Here is a 16,856-nt window from a genome sequence, read left to right on the forward strand (position 1 = left end):
CCATATCCAGTGGCTATGTCTTTGTCCTCAAATGACCATAGTTAAAACTGGACCTGCTACTTCATTTCCATAGCTAAAGGATTTTTAATCTGAATTGACATTCTCACATACTTATGGCATATATATATGTCTGTACCTGGCTTCAACTCCACCAAAAGCATCTGAGGAAGGTGACCAAAGCATATGAAAGCTCATGCTGCCAACTTCTTTCTTTCAGCTAATCTCAAAGGTGCTACAAGATCTCTCTACATGCTGATTCTACAGACTAACATGGCTATATCTTTGAATTCTTCCTCATGCTGTTTAACATGTATGACTGATACACGTTCAAATATCTTTGATAAAGCACCAATATTTTGGTTGATCTACACTGTGAATCATAGTTAACCTAAATAGACAAATAATCTGCCCTAGCAGAGATCCATTTCCAAAGAGTTTACAATCCAAATTTTGCAACAAAATAGAATTGAAGAGAAATAGCTGTAAGAAGAATATCATTTGTGGCAATACAATGTGATGTCCTTGAGCATCACTCCAGTATCTACAAAACTGTAAGTGCTAGAAACTAGCCTTTCTAGTTCCTCTTTAGAATCCAGAGAACTCCAGTGTTAACTAAAGTTTGCCAACAATATGGAAAACAAAACCATGGCCAGTAGACTGGAAATGTTTGATATATATCCCCATCCACAAAAATTGAGACAAAAAAGATTGTAGCAACTATTGGACCGTCACATTAATTTCCCATACAAACAAAATTATGCTTAACATTCTGCAACCTAGACTCCAATCATATATGGAGAGAGAAATTCCAGATGTGCAAGAAGGGTTCAGGAAAAGGAACTAGGGACCACACAGCAAACATACAATGGCTAATGGAGCACACCAAGGAATTCCAGATGGATATCAGCATGTGCTTTATAGCAAAGCTTTTAACTGAATAGATCACAAAAAGCTATGGAACACTCTTTATGAAATGAGAGTGCCATTACTTTCGATAGTCCTGATAATAAATCTGTACTTAACACAAGAGGCTACTGTTAGAACAGAATATGGAGAAAAAGAATGGTTTCCAATTAGCAAGGGGATCAGGCAAGGCTGTGTTTAATCAACCTACTTGTTCAACTTGTGTGCAGAAAATATCATATGACAAGCAGGTTTATACTCAGAAGGAGAAATAAAGACAAGAGAAAGGAATAGCAACAATTTAAGATATGCAGATGACACCATACTACAAGCAGAACATATCACAGACTTGGAACAATTACTAAGGAAGGTCAAAGAAGAAAGTGCAAAGGCAGGCTTGTTGCTGAACATAAAGAAAACAAAAATAATGACCATGGAAGATCTACATAAATTGAACCTAGAAAATGAGAAAATCCAAGATTCCCCATACTTTGTATCAAACAGAAAGAAAGAAAGAACAGGAAGGCCAGCGATGAAAGAACTATACCAGACAGCTGGACAGTGAAGAAAGCTGACAAAAAGAAAATCAACTCATTTGAGATCTGATGCTAGAGAAAAATGCTAATGATACCATGGTGTTGCATACAAGTGGGTCCTTGAGCAGATCAAGTCTGAACTGTCCCTAGAAGCCAAGATGATTAAACTAAGGCTGTTGTACTTTGGTCACATCATGGAAAGGTAGGACTCATTAAAAAAGAAAATGTCACTGGGAAAGTTAGAGGGCAGTAGAAAGAGAGGAAGATCACATTCCAGATGGCTAGACTCAATTAGGAATGTCATGGGCCTGAATCTACAAGACCTAAGCAGAGCAGTAGAGGATAGGGGGCTTGGAGATGTCTCATCCATAGGGTCTCCACGAGTTGAAAATGACTCAAGGGCAGCTAACAATAACAAATGTGTTTTGATCTATGTTGTACCCTGCCTCAAACCTTGGGGAGAAGTGGGTAAGAAATTTATTATTATTATTATTATTATTATTATTATTATTATTATTATTATAAAGGCTTCTTTGCTTTTTTCCTTTACATCACTGTGGAATCACCATATGCTCACAGCCTACTTTTTCCTGCTATCCTCTTGTTCAAAAGTGTATCAGCTGTGGATCCAGGCCCTTCAGTTCACCTGGTGAGGTCTCTAATGCTAGTTCAATAAACTGAACTGCTAAAAATAAAGATTACTCCTACCATTGCAAAATTAATTTCTTCACATGGGCAGAATGTCATTTCGATGTTGTCTCAATCAGTTAGGTTTCTCATAACAGCAAATTCTGGCGCTTTGCTTTTATTAAAATTTCAGAATAAAGTCTTTTTCATTCAATCTTGTTAGGAAACAAGGCACCACTGAGATAGTGCCATAGCATTCATCTTCCGTACCATAACCTAACACAATATGACAATCTTCTGAAATCCTTAGAGCTTGCTATCAATTTGCTCTTTTGAAAACACTCCATTAGCGTTCCCCACAGGCTTTTTCTTTAAAAACAAGAAAGGATTTGAGAAAAGAATGAGAAAGAACGCTCTTATAAAATCAAAAACATCAACAAAGATTTGCTAGTATTGGCTCAATTTCACAACCCTAAATGACAACAATTCATCTGATTTTAAATGAACTCCTAAATTAAGTATATAATAGTTTTGCTTTGTGTAGCTAGTTTTATTTGGCTTGAGTTTCATACTATATTGGTGTCTGCATATAGAAGAGAGAAATCTTTTTTTTCCCTCTGATCCCATAACTCTTAAGAGCTGTAAAACATCAGATACAATATTCTTGTGAGTTTTGATATGCCTGCTCTATTATCCTTGCTGCAGCAATTAAGGAAACCCATAGCACAGTGTTGTCGCATTTACTGTTGTTGTTAACTACCCTAGAGTAGACTCCAGCTCACAATAACCCTGTGGATGAGACTTCTCCCAAAAAAAAACCCCTTTCCTCTGTGGTTCTGCTCAGGTCCTGCGGGCTCGGGCTCATGGCCTCTTTAATTGAGTCCATCCATCTGGCATGTGGTCTTCCTCTCTTTCTCTTGCATTCTACCTTTCATAGCAGTATTGTCTTTTTTAATGATACTGTACATACCTTCTCATGATGTGGCCAAAGTACGATAGTCTCACTTTAGTCATCCTGGCTACCAGATGGGAGTTTAGGCTTGATATTTTCTAGGGCCCGAAATGGGTCCTAGAACAGATCAAGCCTGAACTCTCCCTGGAAACCAGATGACTAAATTAAGGCTGTCATATTTGTCAGGATTTAGGTATCCTGGAAAATGTGCAGATGTGGGACAAAGGTAACAGGCTTACTATGGGTCTCAGGAAGCCATGATGACCAAGCAATGGGGTATGATGCAATCATGGCAGGACCTAAAATCAGCAAGTGGCAGAAAGTGCAAAGCATGCCACACGGGGGACTTGTAAAGATATAACACACTGGGAAGAGCCGGGACTAAACGCCTGGATATGGCAAATGTATATAAGAGAGGAGCTCCTGTGCTCAGCGTGAGTGTCATATAATGTGTTGTATAGGCATGAGGTTGTGTCCATGTGAGCGCTGATTTGTAAACAGTGGAATGAGAATTAAAGTACCTCAGACAGAGAACTATAACAGTATTTTGCTAAAATCACAAAAAGGCATGAATCGTTAGAAAATACAATAATGTTAGGAAAGGTAGCGGGCAGTGGAAAGAGAGGAAGACCACATACCAGATGTTTGGATTCAATCAAAAAGACCACAGGCATGAGCCTGCAGGACCAGCGCAGTGCAGTGGAGAACATGGTTTTTTAAAACATATGTCTCATCCACAGGGCTGCCATGAATCAAGGTCAACTCAAGGGCAGTTAATAACAACAACAAAAGAGAGTTCGCTAAACTAGATATTATTGAGGGCAAGGGAATGCAACACTTGTTTTCAATACCACCACCTTGCTTCTCATAACATCAAGTTCTTGTCTTTAAGCATAGTATTTTGTGAATAGTTTAAATAAAGTAAGGAGTGGGCAAGTTGTGTTAAAATGATAGCAAGCTACTGCTGAGCAGAAGGTTGAAGATTATCTGCTTCTTCTCAGATTGGTTTTGGACATCACATGGCATACTGTAGGTAGATAAACAGCACATCTATCTCTTCCTGTGCAAGACTGGCTGGTTTAGTGGTCAGAGACTGGATCATATAGCAGTTAAAGTATTCAACTGTGATTTAGGATATCCAGATTTCCACCCCACTGTGCCACAAAACTCAGCAGGTACCCCGGACCAATCAACAAAAAGGGGACCCAGATAGTGTGACAAGACTGCCTGGTTGGGTGAAGGGGTCACTGCTAAAGCAAGACAATTATGTTGAAGAGTCAGCTCCAGAAATGGAAAATTACAACAGATATTACTGTAGCATTTGAACAGGAACAAGAAGTTTCCTCTGCAAAAGCTCCAGCTAGTTACTTACACATCTACAAAGATCCTCCTCCATGCAACTCCTTAAAATTATGTCTAGAGCAGTGATTCTCAAATTGGGTGGTAGTGCCCCCCCCCCCGTGGGCAGTGGAAAGATCATAGAGAATCATAGAATCATAGAGTTGGAAGAGACCGCACGGGCCATCCAGTCCAACCCCCTGCCATGCAGGAAATCCAAATCAAAGCATCCCCAGCAGATGACCATCTAGCCTCTGTTTAAAGACCTCCAAGAAAAGAGACTCCACTACACTCCAAGGGGTGAGCAAAAAGGGGCTTCTCCTTGTAGCTCAGCCAGCTGCCCAGTTGCTACTCCCAGGGTGAACAAATGCAAAGGAGGAGCAACAAAGATTGGTTGTTTTGAAGTTGCAGTAGAACAGTAGACTTAATATGAAATAAGCACGGGTGTGTTAGGATTGTCACTCAAGGGGGCAATAAACCCAAAAGTTTGGAACTGCTGATCTAGAAGGTGCTATGAATGAGAGCCTTCTCAGCAATGACACCTGAATTATTCTGAGAACAGCTAACCTTGCCCTCACATTGCTGCCTAATTGGCATCAAACTAACACTTTTACTCCCCTTCAATGTATTTTCAATCTGCTTTATACTGAATTTCAAGCTGTTGAAACATGTATACAAATTGAGTCTCCCTCATCCAAAGTACTTGAGACCAGATGTGTTTTGAATTTTTGTCAGATTTTGGAATACTGGAATGAGATGTCTCAGAGATAGGAGCAAAGTCTAAACAAGAAACACATTTATGTTTCATACATACCTTATAGACATAGCCAAATGGTAATTTTATACATAATATTTTTTTAAAAAAATTTGTGCACGAAACAAGGTTTGTGTACACTGAACCATCACAAAGCAAAGGTGACACTATCTCAGTATCTTTTCTTATTCATGGGGGGGGGGGGAGAATGGATTTAGGGAATATTTCAGATTTCAGAATTCTAGATAATTCTAGATAACCTGTATTTGCAAAGATTATATTACATGCCTTTCCTTGTGGTAATAATGATATTATCAGTGGTAATAATACTGTGTGATAATAAAGTGATGTGTACACCAATAATACTATATAAATAATATGATATAAATGAACCATAATAATAAATAAAAATTACTGATATAGTAACAAGTGATGTGCACTGAACTTAAATACTACATCAAGCTTAACATCTATTGGTATATAATGTTTACCTTGTTGAAGTCTCAGTGGTTGAAGAGCCAGGTATTTCTGGAACAGGGCGGTGCCTAAGCATGAAAGACCGTGTTGGTCTTGGAGCTACTTTTGTAGGATTTTGGTTACAAGGATTGTACAAATCATTTTCCACCATTTCACCTTGAAACTCAAAAAACTGGCAGTCCATTGGAGCATTAGCCAAACTTTCCTGGGCTGAAAACATCAGATGATCATCATCACTTGATTTTATTCCAGATGAAGACACAGTACAGGAAGGAGATATTTCTTTGGGAGCGTTGTCTTGTTCAAAGTTAATAGCTTCTGGTTGTCTCTTTTCAAGAGGACTATCCATAGAAATTATCTTTAGGGACATCACACTTTTCAGCACATTTTCTGGATCAGTGGTAACATCTGCTGAACCACTCAAGCTCTGATAGGAGTTGTTAAAAGAGTCGAAACCTGCCAACGTGTTGCTTTTGATGCCCAATGACTCATGGTCAGCAAGTTCTTTAGTATCTCCACATAGGCAATGATTGCCACAGGACATAATTGCAAATTCATTGGATATCTGGCTAGCTATTCCATCCCCCTCTGTGTTTGGAATGTGTTTATTGGAACTGTGGCAAAGGAGCTGAGAAATGCGATTTCCAACGTCTTCTGCACTTTCCATTTTCTGGCTTTCAACAGATGCACATTTGGCTGGCATTTTTGCAAACACAGACTCCAACTGCTTGAGAATTCTTCTGCGGTGCCCCGTAGGAGATATTCCAATCTGTTGAAGTACACGGTCATTTATCCCTGCACAGTCTTGCAAACTGTTATAACCAAAGTCTCGAAAGTTTGGAGAATATTGTCCTAAATTGATGCTGACTAAGAAATCTTTTATATCTCCATCAATGCCCCTGAAAGGCATGCTGGCAAATTAATTCCTCACTTTCTTTTTCAGAGCTCAAAAGAAGCATAATACTGTACTCACACATTGAGAATCAAGGCAAAACACTTGTTAAAGTCCTGTACACAGAATGAAGTAATATCTTCCAACAAGGAGCAACAGTACCTAGAAGTCTGACAGACCTTCAGATCCTACAGTAGGGGAGGAGAAGAGAGTATATGCATTAGAAATGGTATTTTGTACACTTAAGACCAGCATTTTTCTTGCTGGAAATTAAAAAAAACAACCTTTTGAAGCACTTCTAATGCTTTTATTGCAAAGGTGAGTGTAATTTCAAAGTAAGCAAGCAACCAGCTTCTTCTCCTGTGCTGGAAGAAATTATACTTGGATTTCTAATGCACATTACTTTCCCTCCTAATTATTAATTCCAAAAGGCCTGTATTCAAGACAATAAAAAGTCAGGGGGGAAACACAAGCCTGCAATTAACAATTCTTTGGCCACCATTTATGTGTCCAAGCAGCCAAACAAATTAAGTTTTACAAAATGTAACAGTTCTCTCTCTTGTTCTAGGTGCTTGGAAAAGTTACTGTTAGGCTGCAACTCCCAGCATTCCCCCAATGAGGACAAAGAGCACCCAGGATGGCTAAATGATTCTGGGATTTGTAGTTCAAGATGTATTTCCTTTAGGATTTCAAACCAATCATAAAAATATAGGTGGACAGGCAAGAAGTAAAGGTACTTGGGGCCTAGTCTTTGGGGGATTTGATGATACCGTATCATATCCACCTAAAACAGCCTCATTTTATTTTCCTATATTCTCCTGTGTCTAGGTTTTTTACAGAAAGCTCCTCAGAATGGGAACATGTCCTCTTTCATTCTCGTTTATTAATTCCAGCCAAAACTGAGTACAATGGGACTAAAACATCAAAGGTTCTTCCCTGCAACAAAAAGATGACTGTAAAGCATTTGAACTAACAAAAATACACTTTGGAATTTTATCTAGGAATTACTGCCTTCCCTCCATTGGACTGTAAGGCGGTATTCATGGTTCTTCTCATGACTTTATCCTCAAGACAACACAGAGAAGTATAATAGGCTATGTGAGTGTGACATGTCTGATGGTCACCTAGTCAGTTTCATAGGTCAGTGAAGACTAAATCCCAATGCAACACTCTAACCATTATACCACCAGTTTGGGGGGGGGGACAATTCTGCTTTAACTGACACAGTTTTGTCCTATGTAATACTTGGATCTGATGTTTAAAGAGGGTTATTCTCAAATAGTGAGCGCGTTTTAACTTGTTAAACTGTTTAACTTTTGTTTTTTTAAAGTCATTTTTTATTATTAGTGCTGCTCTAAATTAGTTTGATTTATTTTACTGTGTGCTGCCCTGAGATATAAACATTAATAATGAAGAAGAGCAGCAGCAGCAACAACAACAATGTCTCAATAAAACCCCAGGAGTGCCTAGGATATTGCCATGGCAGCCAAAATGGAATCATAGTGCTGTAATTGTACAGGATGAAAAGACCCTGGTTCTCACACTGTACTGTACTTGATATAGAGCTTTCCAATGGTGCGATGCAAATAATAAATAAATAACAGTGCAATCCTATACAAATTCCCACTCCAGTTTCATATTATTCCATGGAGCGCAAGTTAGTGCATATATGCCTAGAGCCTACCATGGTTCAAATTGCAAAGGGACTTTGTAGCACCTCTGAGACTAACTGCAAGAAAGAAGATAATTGCATGAGCCTTCATAGACTCAACTCGCAATGAAGGCTTATGCAACCAGCTTATTTCTTTCAGTTAGTCTCAAAGGTGCTACAAGATCCCTTTGCATATTGACTTTCCAAACTAATATGGCTATGTCTTTGAATGGTCCAGATTACTGCTATTATTTAAAAGATAAAAGGTATATGTGTTAAATTCAGAGAATATCTCGAGAAAGCCAAGGAGAACATCCATGTGTAAACGTGAAAGAGTTCTGGCAAAATAAAATCACTTCAAAAACAGTGATAGCATTACAGTGGACCCTTGATATCCACTGGGATTTGGTTCCAAGACCCTTCATGGATACAAAAATCTGTGGATATTCAATCTACAGTGGTGTTGTAAAATGGTGTCCCTTATATAACATGGCAAAATCAAGGTTTGCCTTATGAATTTTTAAAAAAAATATTTTTCAACCACATATGACTGAATGCATGGATATGGAAGGGTAAGTATAGCTACAGTCAATCACTGATCTTATGACTAGATGTGGATAGTTATTATATGTTGTCTGATTTTTCTGCTTGTGGGAAGTCTTTTATTGTTTTATGCATGTAATAAATGCAAATAAGTATCTTTTAAAACTTACTGGGAAACCTCAGTGAGCATAGAAGAATACTGAGAGATGAGAGTGGTTAATAAGTCAGTTGCGGAAGAGAGCAATAAGAAAGCATAAGTCAGTTCCTTCTTCTCTCTAGGCAGATGGGAGCCATGCCAGATTACTCTCAGATCTCTATCTGATGCTGAATATCAAAGCTGTCTGAAGTAGAATCTCTCTCACTCATAATTTAATTGTGGATTTTATGGGTGGAGGTTCTAGGAAATTAACTTTGCTGTAACACTGGGTGTGTACCCAGTGTGCAAGTAAAGTACTTTGATACCAATTTAAATACTAGTGACAACCCTGTGACATGACTGTCTCTTATGGAATACTGGGAGTTGTATTACAGTGTTAGATTATCTGCAGGAGAGGTCTGGTATTATAGTTCAAGAAATGGACTAGAACTTTCTAGCGGATAATTTTTTTCAGTTTCACAAACAACATTAAACCAACAACAACAAAAATAATCAAAAAGGCTTAGGGAAAAGTAAGTATAAGACATGTTTAGAAGGCAATTCCATTAGTTATCTGAATAGCAAGCATGGTATGTTTCTGATTAGAATAAACATAGAAGTTCACTGAGGAAGTCTTTCATGAGTTCACCAAACTACAAATGCCAGATTCCTGCAAGATAGAGCCATGACACTTCAAGTGGCATCAAACCATTCTAACTGTGCACCATGGACACACACTCGAGATAGATTTGGATAGCCAATTTCAATAGTAATAATTATAATAATAACAACAACAACAATAATTTATTTGTTGCTGTTGTTACTGACATCGTACCTTTCACCACAAACCAGGATCCAGACAACTTATAAATCAAAACAAATAAAATACCTGTTTCCAGAGATGTTTCCAGACATTACTCTTTAGCAGAAACTTTGGTAACAGAGGTAGATATAAGATGGAAATAATAGGAATAGGTTCCTACATAATACACAAAAAAGAGGTTCAACATGTCTGAGGCAACTTTTTATTCAAAGCTAGCAACATGCCTACAAGAAATCAAACAGCCAGGCCATGTAAGCTTTGTGTAGGTAAACAAAAACATTTCAATCCTTCAGTAGTCCACTTGAAGACTTCTTCCACAGTGCATGCATATGTGACTTTTATTCCCCCACTCTTTTATCACATAAATATTACTGTAGCAAGCTAAATGAGAACAGTTTTTGAAATCTTCTCTTGGAAGGACACAGGCTGAGTCACTGAAAACCTGAATATACCCTAGTGAGTTAGGAGGGGGCTTTGAGCATCAATTGCAGCCACTGTCTGTGTCAAAGCCATAGTGAATCTGCTATGCTACTCTATATTGTAAATACGTTTATTTTAGACCCAGTAGTGATGTACTACTTTGAGCATTGGAGCACTGGACTCTGGAAAACAGGGTTCGAATCACCATTTGGCCATGGTGACCCACTGGGTGACCTTGGGCAAGTCACACTCAGTCTCTCAGCCACAAAGGAAGGCAATAAAAAGCCCCCTCTGAACAAATCTTGCCAAGAAAACCCCATGGTAAGTTCACCTTAGAATCACCACAACTCAGAAACAAGTTGAAACACAACAGGAAACCTTTGTTAGCAACTTAAATAATTAGTCTCATGTCAGATAGCAAGCTGATCCGTCCACTTCAATCACTGTGATGGGCTTTGGGGGTGAGAAAGAGATAGGTGAGAAAGACCAAATTTCTAGCCATGTGTGCTCAAAGGTTGTCATAGAAAGAAGTTTCATTCTCAGAGGCTTCATTAACTGAGAGTCACCTTTCCAGTTATTATGTATAAATTGGCACATAGCTATTATGTACATATTAATGATGCCTAAATACTCCAAAGACACCAAATGCTGTCTGATCTTGGAAGCTAAGCAGGGTCAGCCTTTGTTAGTACTTGGATGGGAGATCATGACTGAATACTATGTGTTGTGGGCTATATTTCAAAGGAAGAAATTAGCTAACCACCCTTGAAGCTCTGGTGGTGCAGTGGTTAAATGCCTGTACTGCAGCCACTCACTCAAAACCATAAGGTTGTGAGTTCAATACCAGTGAAAGGGCTCAAGGTTTGCATCCTTCCGAGGTCGCTAAAATGAGTACCCAGATTGTTGGGGGCAATTAGCTTACAACTGTAAACCACTTAGACACTATTAGTTCAGCATGAAGTGGTATATAAATGAAGCTGTTTGTTTTGTTTGAATGTTCCTTATGTAAGAAAGCCCTATGAAATTCATGGGGTGGCAGGTGACTTGAAGGCACATAAGCTGGAGGGTCAAATTGCTGCACTCCATAGGGCACTACCAGACATTTTAACTTACTTCCACCAATGCTAACCAAAAACTAATCCCTCTCTTTCCCTTCATGCCACTTTTTGGCACTATTGCAGTCCTTTGCTCACTCACAACTTCCTTTCCTTAACTTGGGCCCCAGTTCTGCTCTCATATGCAGCAAAGCACTAAAAAATCTTTAGTTTTCAACACTGCAGAATTTATGCAATGTTACATTATTACTTCCTTTGAAATTCACAGATTTTACAACAGATGTCCAAAACAACTGAGAAATAACATTACCAAAAATAATCTTCAAGACACCCAGGCTAGACTTGCACCTGCTTACACATACTGCCCTCCCCCTATCTTGTTGACCCTGCTTTCAGTCAAATCCCTGCAAATATTATATCAAATTTGTATCACTGGCAAAATTTAGTGATGTAATCTGGACTCATATATTTTCTTATTTAAAAGATTGAGTCTTTGTTCAGCAGTACACCCATGGCTTCTTCATAAGTATCCACTTCATGCAGAAGTATCTGTGTGTGCTTTTTGTATATCTAGGAAAGTCAACAAGAATCTTTAAACTACAGGCCAGGTTCATAACCAACTGCAACTATTTTTTTCTACTACTGTGTAGGAATGTACAAAATACCTCTAAGCATATTTTCCCAAAGCATAGGCAACCAAATGCTCTCCTTGAAGAATTAAGAAAGGCATATGGACCAAATGGCATTATTCCTCCAAAGGCCATTGGCCCAAATGACTGAAAGTAGAATGATGCTTTGGCCAAAGAATCCCACCTTTTCCCCAACTCAGGATTCAAAACAGCTTACAACAAATTAAGAAACAGATTGGTAAAAATGCACAAGATACAAAAGTGAAAACAAGGTTAAACAATCAAAAAGATTAAAACCAGTTTAAAACATACAACATTAAATGTACACACAGAGAGACAGACAGGGGCTCAACAATTAGGAAGATCCAGTTCAGTAAGTTGAGCCTTATACAGTCACTTGTCAAATACTCGTCAGAACAGAAAAGTCTTTACTTATCTGGGAAAAGTAAGTAAGGAGGATGCCAGTCTAACTCCTTTATTCCCATGAAGCAAACATCTGCAATTAAAATAATTCTATCCTGCATGTTCTTTGCCAATGGCAGATTCTCCCTTCTTTGTGCACAGCCTAGCAAGAATCTGCTTTTAACATCAGAGCTGAAAGGTTAAGAGAATACAATCTCTTTTACCCCAAGCAATGAAAACCATTTCCAGTTGTTTGTTTGCTTTCCTCCTTCTAGTGATGTAGCCCAGCTGCAGCAAAAGCAACAAGGTGTCTCATAGCATCTTCTTAACAAACCAAGGACTTGACTTCATCCGACACAGCAAGTTTACATCCTGTATTTTATCTGTCCATCTTTAAAGTTATGCAAGATTGTTGGGTTTAGTTTTTCCCCCTTCTAAGCTCCCATTTGTAGCAGCTCCCCTGATAACAAATGAGTGGCCCTTTGTTCTCTAACCATCCTTCAGAGGACAGAGGGAGGGATCTGATGGAAAATTTCTCAAGGTTTTTCATTGTTTGTAAGAGGGTAAGTATAGGGTGAGAGAGGCTGACAGGGTAGACAGTTAAAAGCTCAACAGAGTTGTAGAGGGCATTTATTGAAGAACAAGGAGGAGGAGATTTTGTACAGCATTTTTAAGTATTCTGCCCTGCTTAACTGCAATCTTTACATATAACAGAACACTGCAAGGTAAGACATTATATCGCCTGTCTTGCAGCAGAGACCACTGAGACCTGGAGCCCATTAATACTACAGAATTATAGCATTGTTCTTCCACTTTAACTACCATGATTCCAGCCAACAGTATCCTGGACTTTGTAGTTTGATTGAGCATCAGAAGAGTTCAATGGCTGGTAATGCTAAATGCCCCCATAAATGGCCACTCTCAGCATGCCATAGGATGCAGCCATGGCAGTTATAGGTGTATAACAGCACTTTAATAGGGTAGTGTGAGTGGCCCTCAAGAGAGAATGGCTCGCCTCAGCACAGATATGACACAGGCGAGAGTCAGACTTTTCATTCATAGCCCACACAAACTTTTACTATTACATGAACTCTTTCATAGCTGATTATGAAAAAAATACTAGCAACAGATGGTAGTTTCCATGTCCATAGACAGATGAATCTCAGCTGGTGTTTAGTATAAACTTTAAAGGAGTTTAAAGTGTTGAATTCTGTCCTCAAAATAAACATTTTAAAAGTGGCATTTGTGGTTTTCCTCCTTATTTCCATCATGTGCTTGTTCTCTTTTCTTAAAAATGAGGAAGGAAAAGGGAGGGAAAAAAGGAATGTGGTAGCACCTTTAAGACTAACTGGTTTTTATTTTAGCATATACATTTTCATGCCCTCCTAACTCATGGATCTCAAAACCATGATCCTGGAAATCCGCGGAGGGACAACCTCCACAATTTTATTCAAGCCTATGGGACTTGAATATGCACAAATCTCCATTTTCACAGGGGGTCCAGAACAGATCCCCCACAAAAACGGAGGGCCAACTGTATATAAATAGAAATTACCACACTGCTTCCCCCTCTTTTTCCTTTGCAGCTGTAAGAGACTAACATAGCTACTTTGCTGGAAAAAAAATCTCTTTTCTAGTTTGCCTTCATCCCTTGTAAACTTAGGTTTTGTAAATCTGTGTTCCACTCCTGTTCCTAGCCACCTATGTTCCTGATCCCAACAGCATATGGTACTACTATGGTCTCAACTGGTGGACTTGGGATAGCACAGGAAGATGAGAAAGTCCTTGGCAGTGTCCATGTCAGGAGGGAAGAAAATCCACTCGTTTTGAGTGACCCTTAAAGGAGCTATCCAAGGTATTTAACCCTATCCCTAAAACAGATTCTGTGCCTTGGGTACCTCCTTTCAAGTACTGACCAGCAGCTCCTAAACTGTGCATTGCAGCACCCATGAACACAACATCAAGTTCACATAGGCAACATGGGATACTCATCTCCTTTATTAGAAAACAGCTTAAAGGCTGCTACCAAGTGTGGCTCATTCTCCATCAAAGGAAGGAAGGAAGAGGAAGAGGAGGACACCTCCTTTCTCCAGAATGAAGTAGGAAAGGGCCCCCACTCCCCCGTCACTGAAAATGGCATCCCATAAACCCATACCCCAATACAACAGGTAATCTAGTGAAAGCATCTTGAGGCCCATCAATCAGCCAAACTTCTCAGCTTTTATTAGCTCAGTGAAAGAGGAAAGAGCTGTCTTTATAAACTTTGTTGCTATTGTGCACCTTCAAATCATTTCCAACTTATGACAACCCTAAGGCAAACCTATCATAGGGTTTTCTTGGCAAGTTTCTTCAGAGGGGATTTGCCATTGTTATCCTCCAAGGCTGAGACAGTGTGACTTGCCTAAGGTCAGCAAGTGCGTTTCCATGGCCAAGCCAAAATAAACTACCATAGCTTTTTTTGTTTCATCCTGATCTCTCCCTTAGGTATTCAGAGCAGCCTACAAGCTAGTCGCTCCCACTGTTATCCTCACACCTATATCAATATACAGTCGGTCCTTCTTATACACAGATTTTTTATACACAGATTTAAGCATCCACGATTTGAAAATATTAAAATATATACTCCACTCTCCATAACTGCCATCCACCGGCCTGAGAGGAAGGAGACTCTGCTTTCCATAACTGCCATCCGCCGGCCTGAGAGGAAGGAGACTCCACTCTCCATAACTACCATCCGCCGGGCTGAGAGGGAGTTCACCAGGCAGGCCCAGTTCCATCAGGACTAGCCTGGAAGAAGGAACAGCCCTCCCTCCAATCCATCTGCCTTGGTCCAGGCCTCAGAGGGAGAGAAGCACCACTGGACCTCATCCCCTTTCCCTCCACCATTCCCTTCTCCTTTTGTGTCGTGTCTTTTAGATTGTAAGCCTGAGGGCAGGGAACTGTCTGATTAAAAATAACTGTAAGCCGCCATGAGAGCCATTAGGGCTGAAAGGCAGGATATAAATACCTAAATAAATAAATAAATAAATTTCAAATATCAAACCCTGATTTTCCAATTTTTATAAGAGACACCATTTTGCTATGTCATTATATTTAACAGGACTTAAGCATCCACGGATTTTGTTATCCATGGGGGATCTTGGAACCAAACCCCAGTACATAACAAGGGTCCACTGTATGCAGAACTAAGTAGGAATGTTAAGACAACAGGAAGGAAGAAAAACCTAGTGACACTGAGAGAAGACACAAGACCCATTCACATTAAATAATTATAAGTTTATGATTCTACATAAATTGCCATAGTTCTGTGCTATGGAATTCTGGGATTTGCAGTTTAGGGAAGATCATTTAGAATTCTCAGTCAGAGCATTCCAATGCTTTAACGAAGTACAGCTCCCAGGTTTCCACAGGATGCAGCTATGGCAGTTAAAGTAGAGTAACAGTGCTACAACTGTGTAGTATATACATAATTTTAGCTCCAATAAATGGAACTGTTAAGTATTTCTTTAAGCATGGGACAGCATGAACACACCACTAAAACACTAAGGGTAGCATGAGCCAAAAAAGTTTGGGAACCTCTGATTTAGACTAAAACACAGAATGATTTCAGTGATTGCACACTGAAAACAAAGGGCACCAGCTCTCACTGGCAAATACGCAATTCTCTCTCCATTAGAAACCAAACAGGCTTGCAACACAAAATCAAATCTAATCAGAGCAAACATCATTGGAAATACAAGACCACAACACAAACAGCAAAATTAGCTATCCTCCTATGCTAGAAAAAGATCAGGGGCTGGCGGAGAGAGAAGAAACTCTATTGAGATGGAAATTCAAATGACAAAACAAACAAAGGAATGCACAGGAACAGACATGAAGAGTACAAGAAGTAAAAAGGAGATTTTTACAACACTACTGCCAATCACCGTTTAGCCAGCAGAGATTGCCAAGACTGGTGACAGAGTAACAGAGGACAATTTCATGGTGTAGTGATTTGAGTGTTGGACTGCAACTCTGGAGACCAGGGTGTAATTCCCAGCTCAGCCATGGAAACCCACTGGGTGACCTTGGACAAGGCACATACTCTTGGCCTCAGGGGAAGGCAATGACAAACCTACAAATCTTGCCAAGAAAAGCTCATGATAGGTTCGCCTTAGAGTCACCATAAGTTGAAAAAGACTTGAAGGCACACAAAATGTAGCTCCCTGATTTTAAAAAAAATGCTATCAAAAGGGCAAATTACAATGTTTCCTCCTTACTAGTGACTCTGCCCAGAACTCTGGTCACTAAAATTAAATTCTTGGCTGCCATGGCAGATGTGGCAAACATTCTCATGGACATATAATGCCAGGGCTGCAAAGATTTGCCTCTCCATGGGTAGAAGATGAGGGACGAGTGACAAGAGCATGGAGGATGGGGCATTGCTAGCTGCACATCTCCACATTCCCCTCATGTACAGTTTTTCTAACTGTGGGAGACAGATAATGTCTCCACAGGACTCTTATCATCTGGTGATGGAGAATTAGTGACCTCATAGCTTCCTGGTTTATCAGTCCTTGTTTGGCAGCCAGGCTTGCTTGTTTAGCGCTGTTTATGGCTGTTTCATATTATGCTTGGGAAAATGTATTGTTACTTGATTCCATAAAAATCCTCTCTATTTCTGAGATATAAAAAAGTACTCAAATCCCTTTACATTTACATGCAGTTGACCCCCCCCC

At 39.5% G+C, this 16,856-nt stretch overlaps 1 protein-coding gene across 4 annotated transcripts in view; it reads right to left on the reverse strand.

Annotated features, from left to right (window-relative positions):
- Positions 1–16,856, reverse strand: part of ARAP2 (ArfGAP with RhoGAP domain, ankyrin repeat and PH domain 2) — a 145,553-nt gene that overhangs the window by 120,704 nt on the left and 7,993 nt on the right. For all 4 annotated transcript variants that reach the window (XR_006104250.1, XM_042470279.1, XM_042470280.1 and 1 more), the window contains exon 2: positions 5,602–6,667. Coding sequence is in view for 3 of the 4 variants with exons in the window: in XM_042470279.1 (XP_042326213.1) it covers positions 5,602–6,497 (896 nt within the window). In the remaining variant the exon portion in view is untranslated. The remainder of the gene's footprint in view (positions 1–5,601; positions 6,668–16,856) is intronic.

Source organism: Sceloporus undulatus, chromosome 5, assembly GCF_019175285.1.
Source record: "Sceloporus undulatus isolate JIND9_A2432 ecotype Alabama chromosome 5, SceUnd_v1.1, whole genome shotgun sequence".
In the NCBI taxonomy this organism is placed as follows: Eukaryota; Metazoa; Chordata; class Lepidosauria; order Squamata; family Phrynosomatidae; genus Sceloporus; species Sceloporus undulatus.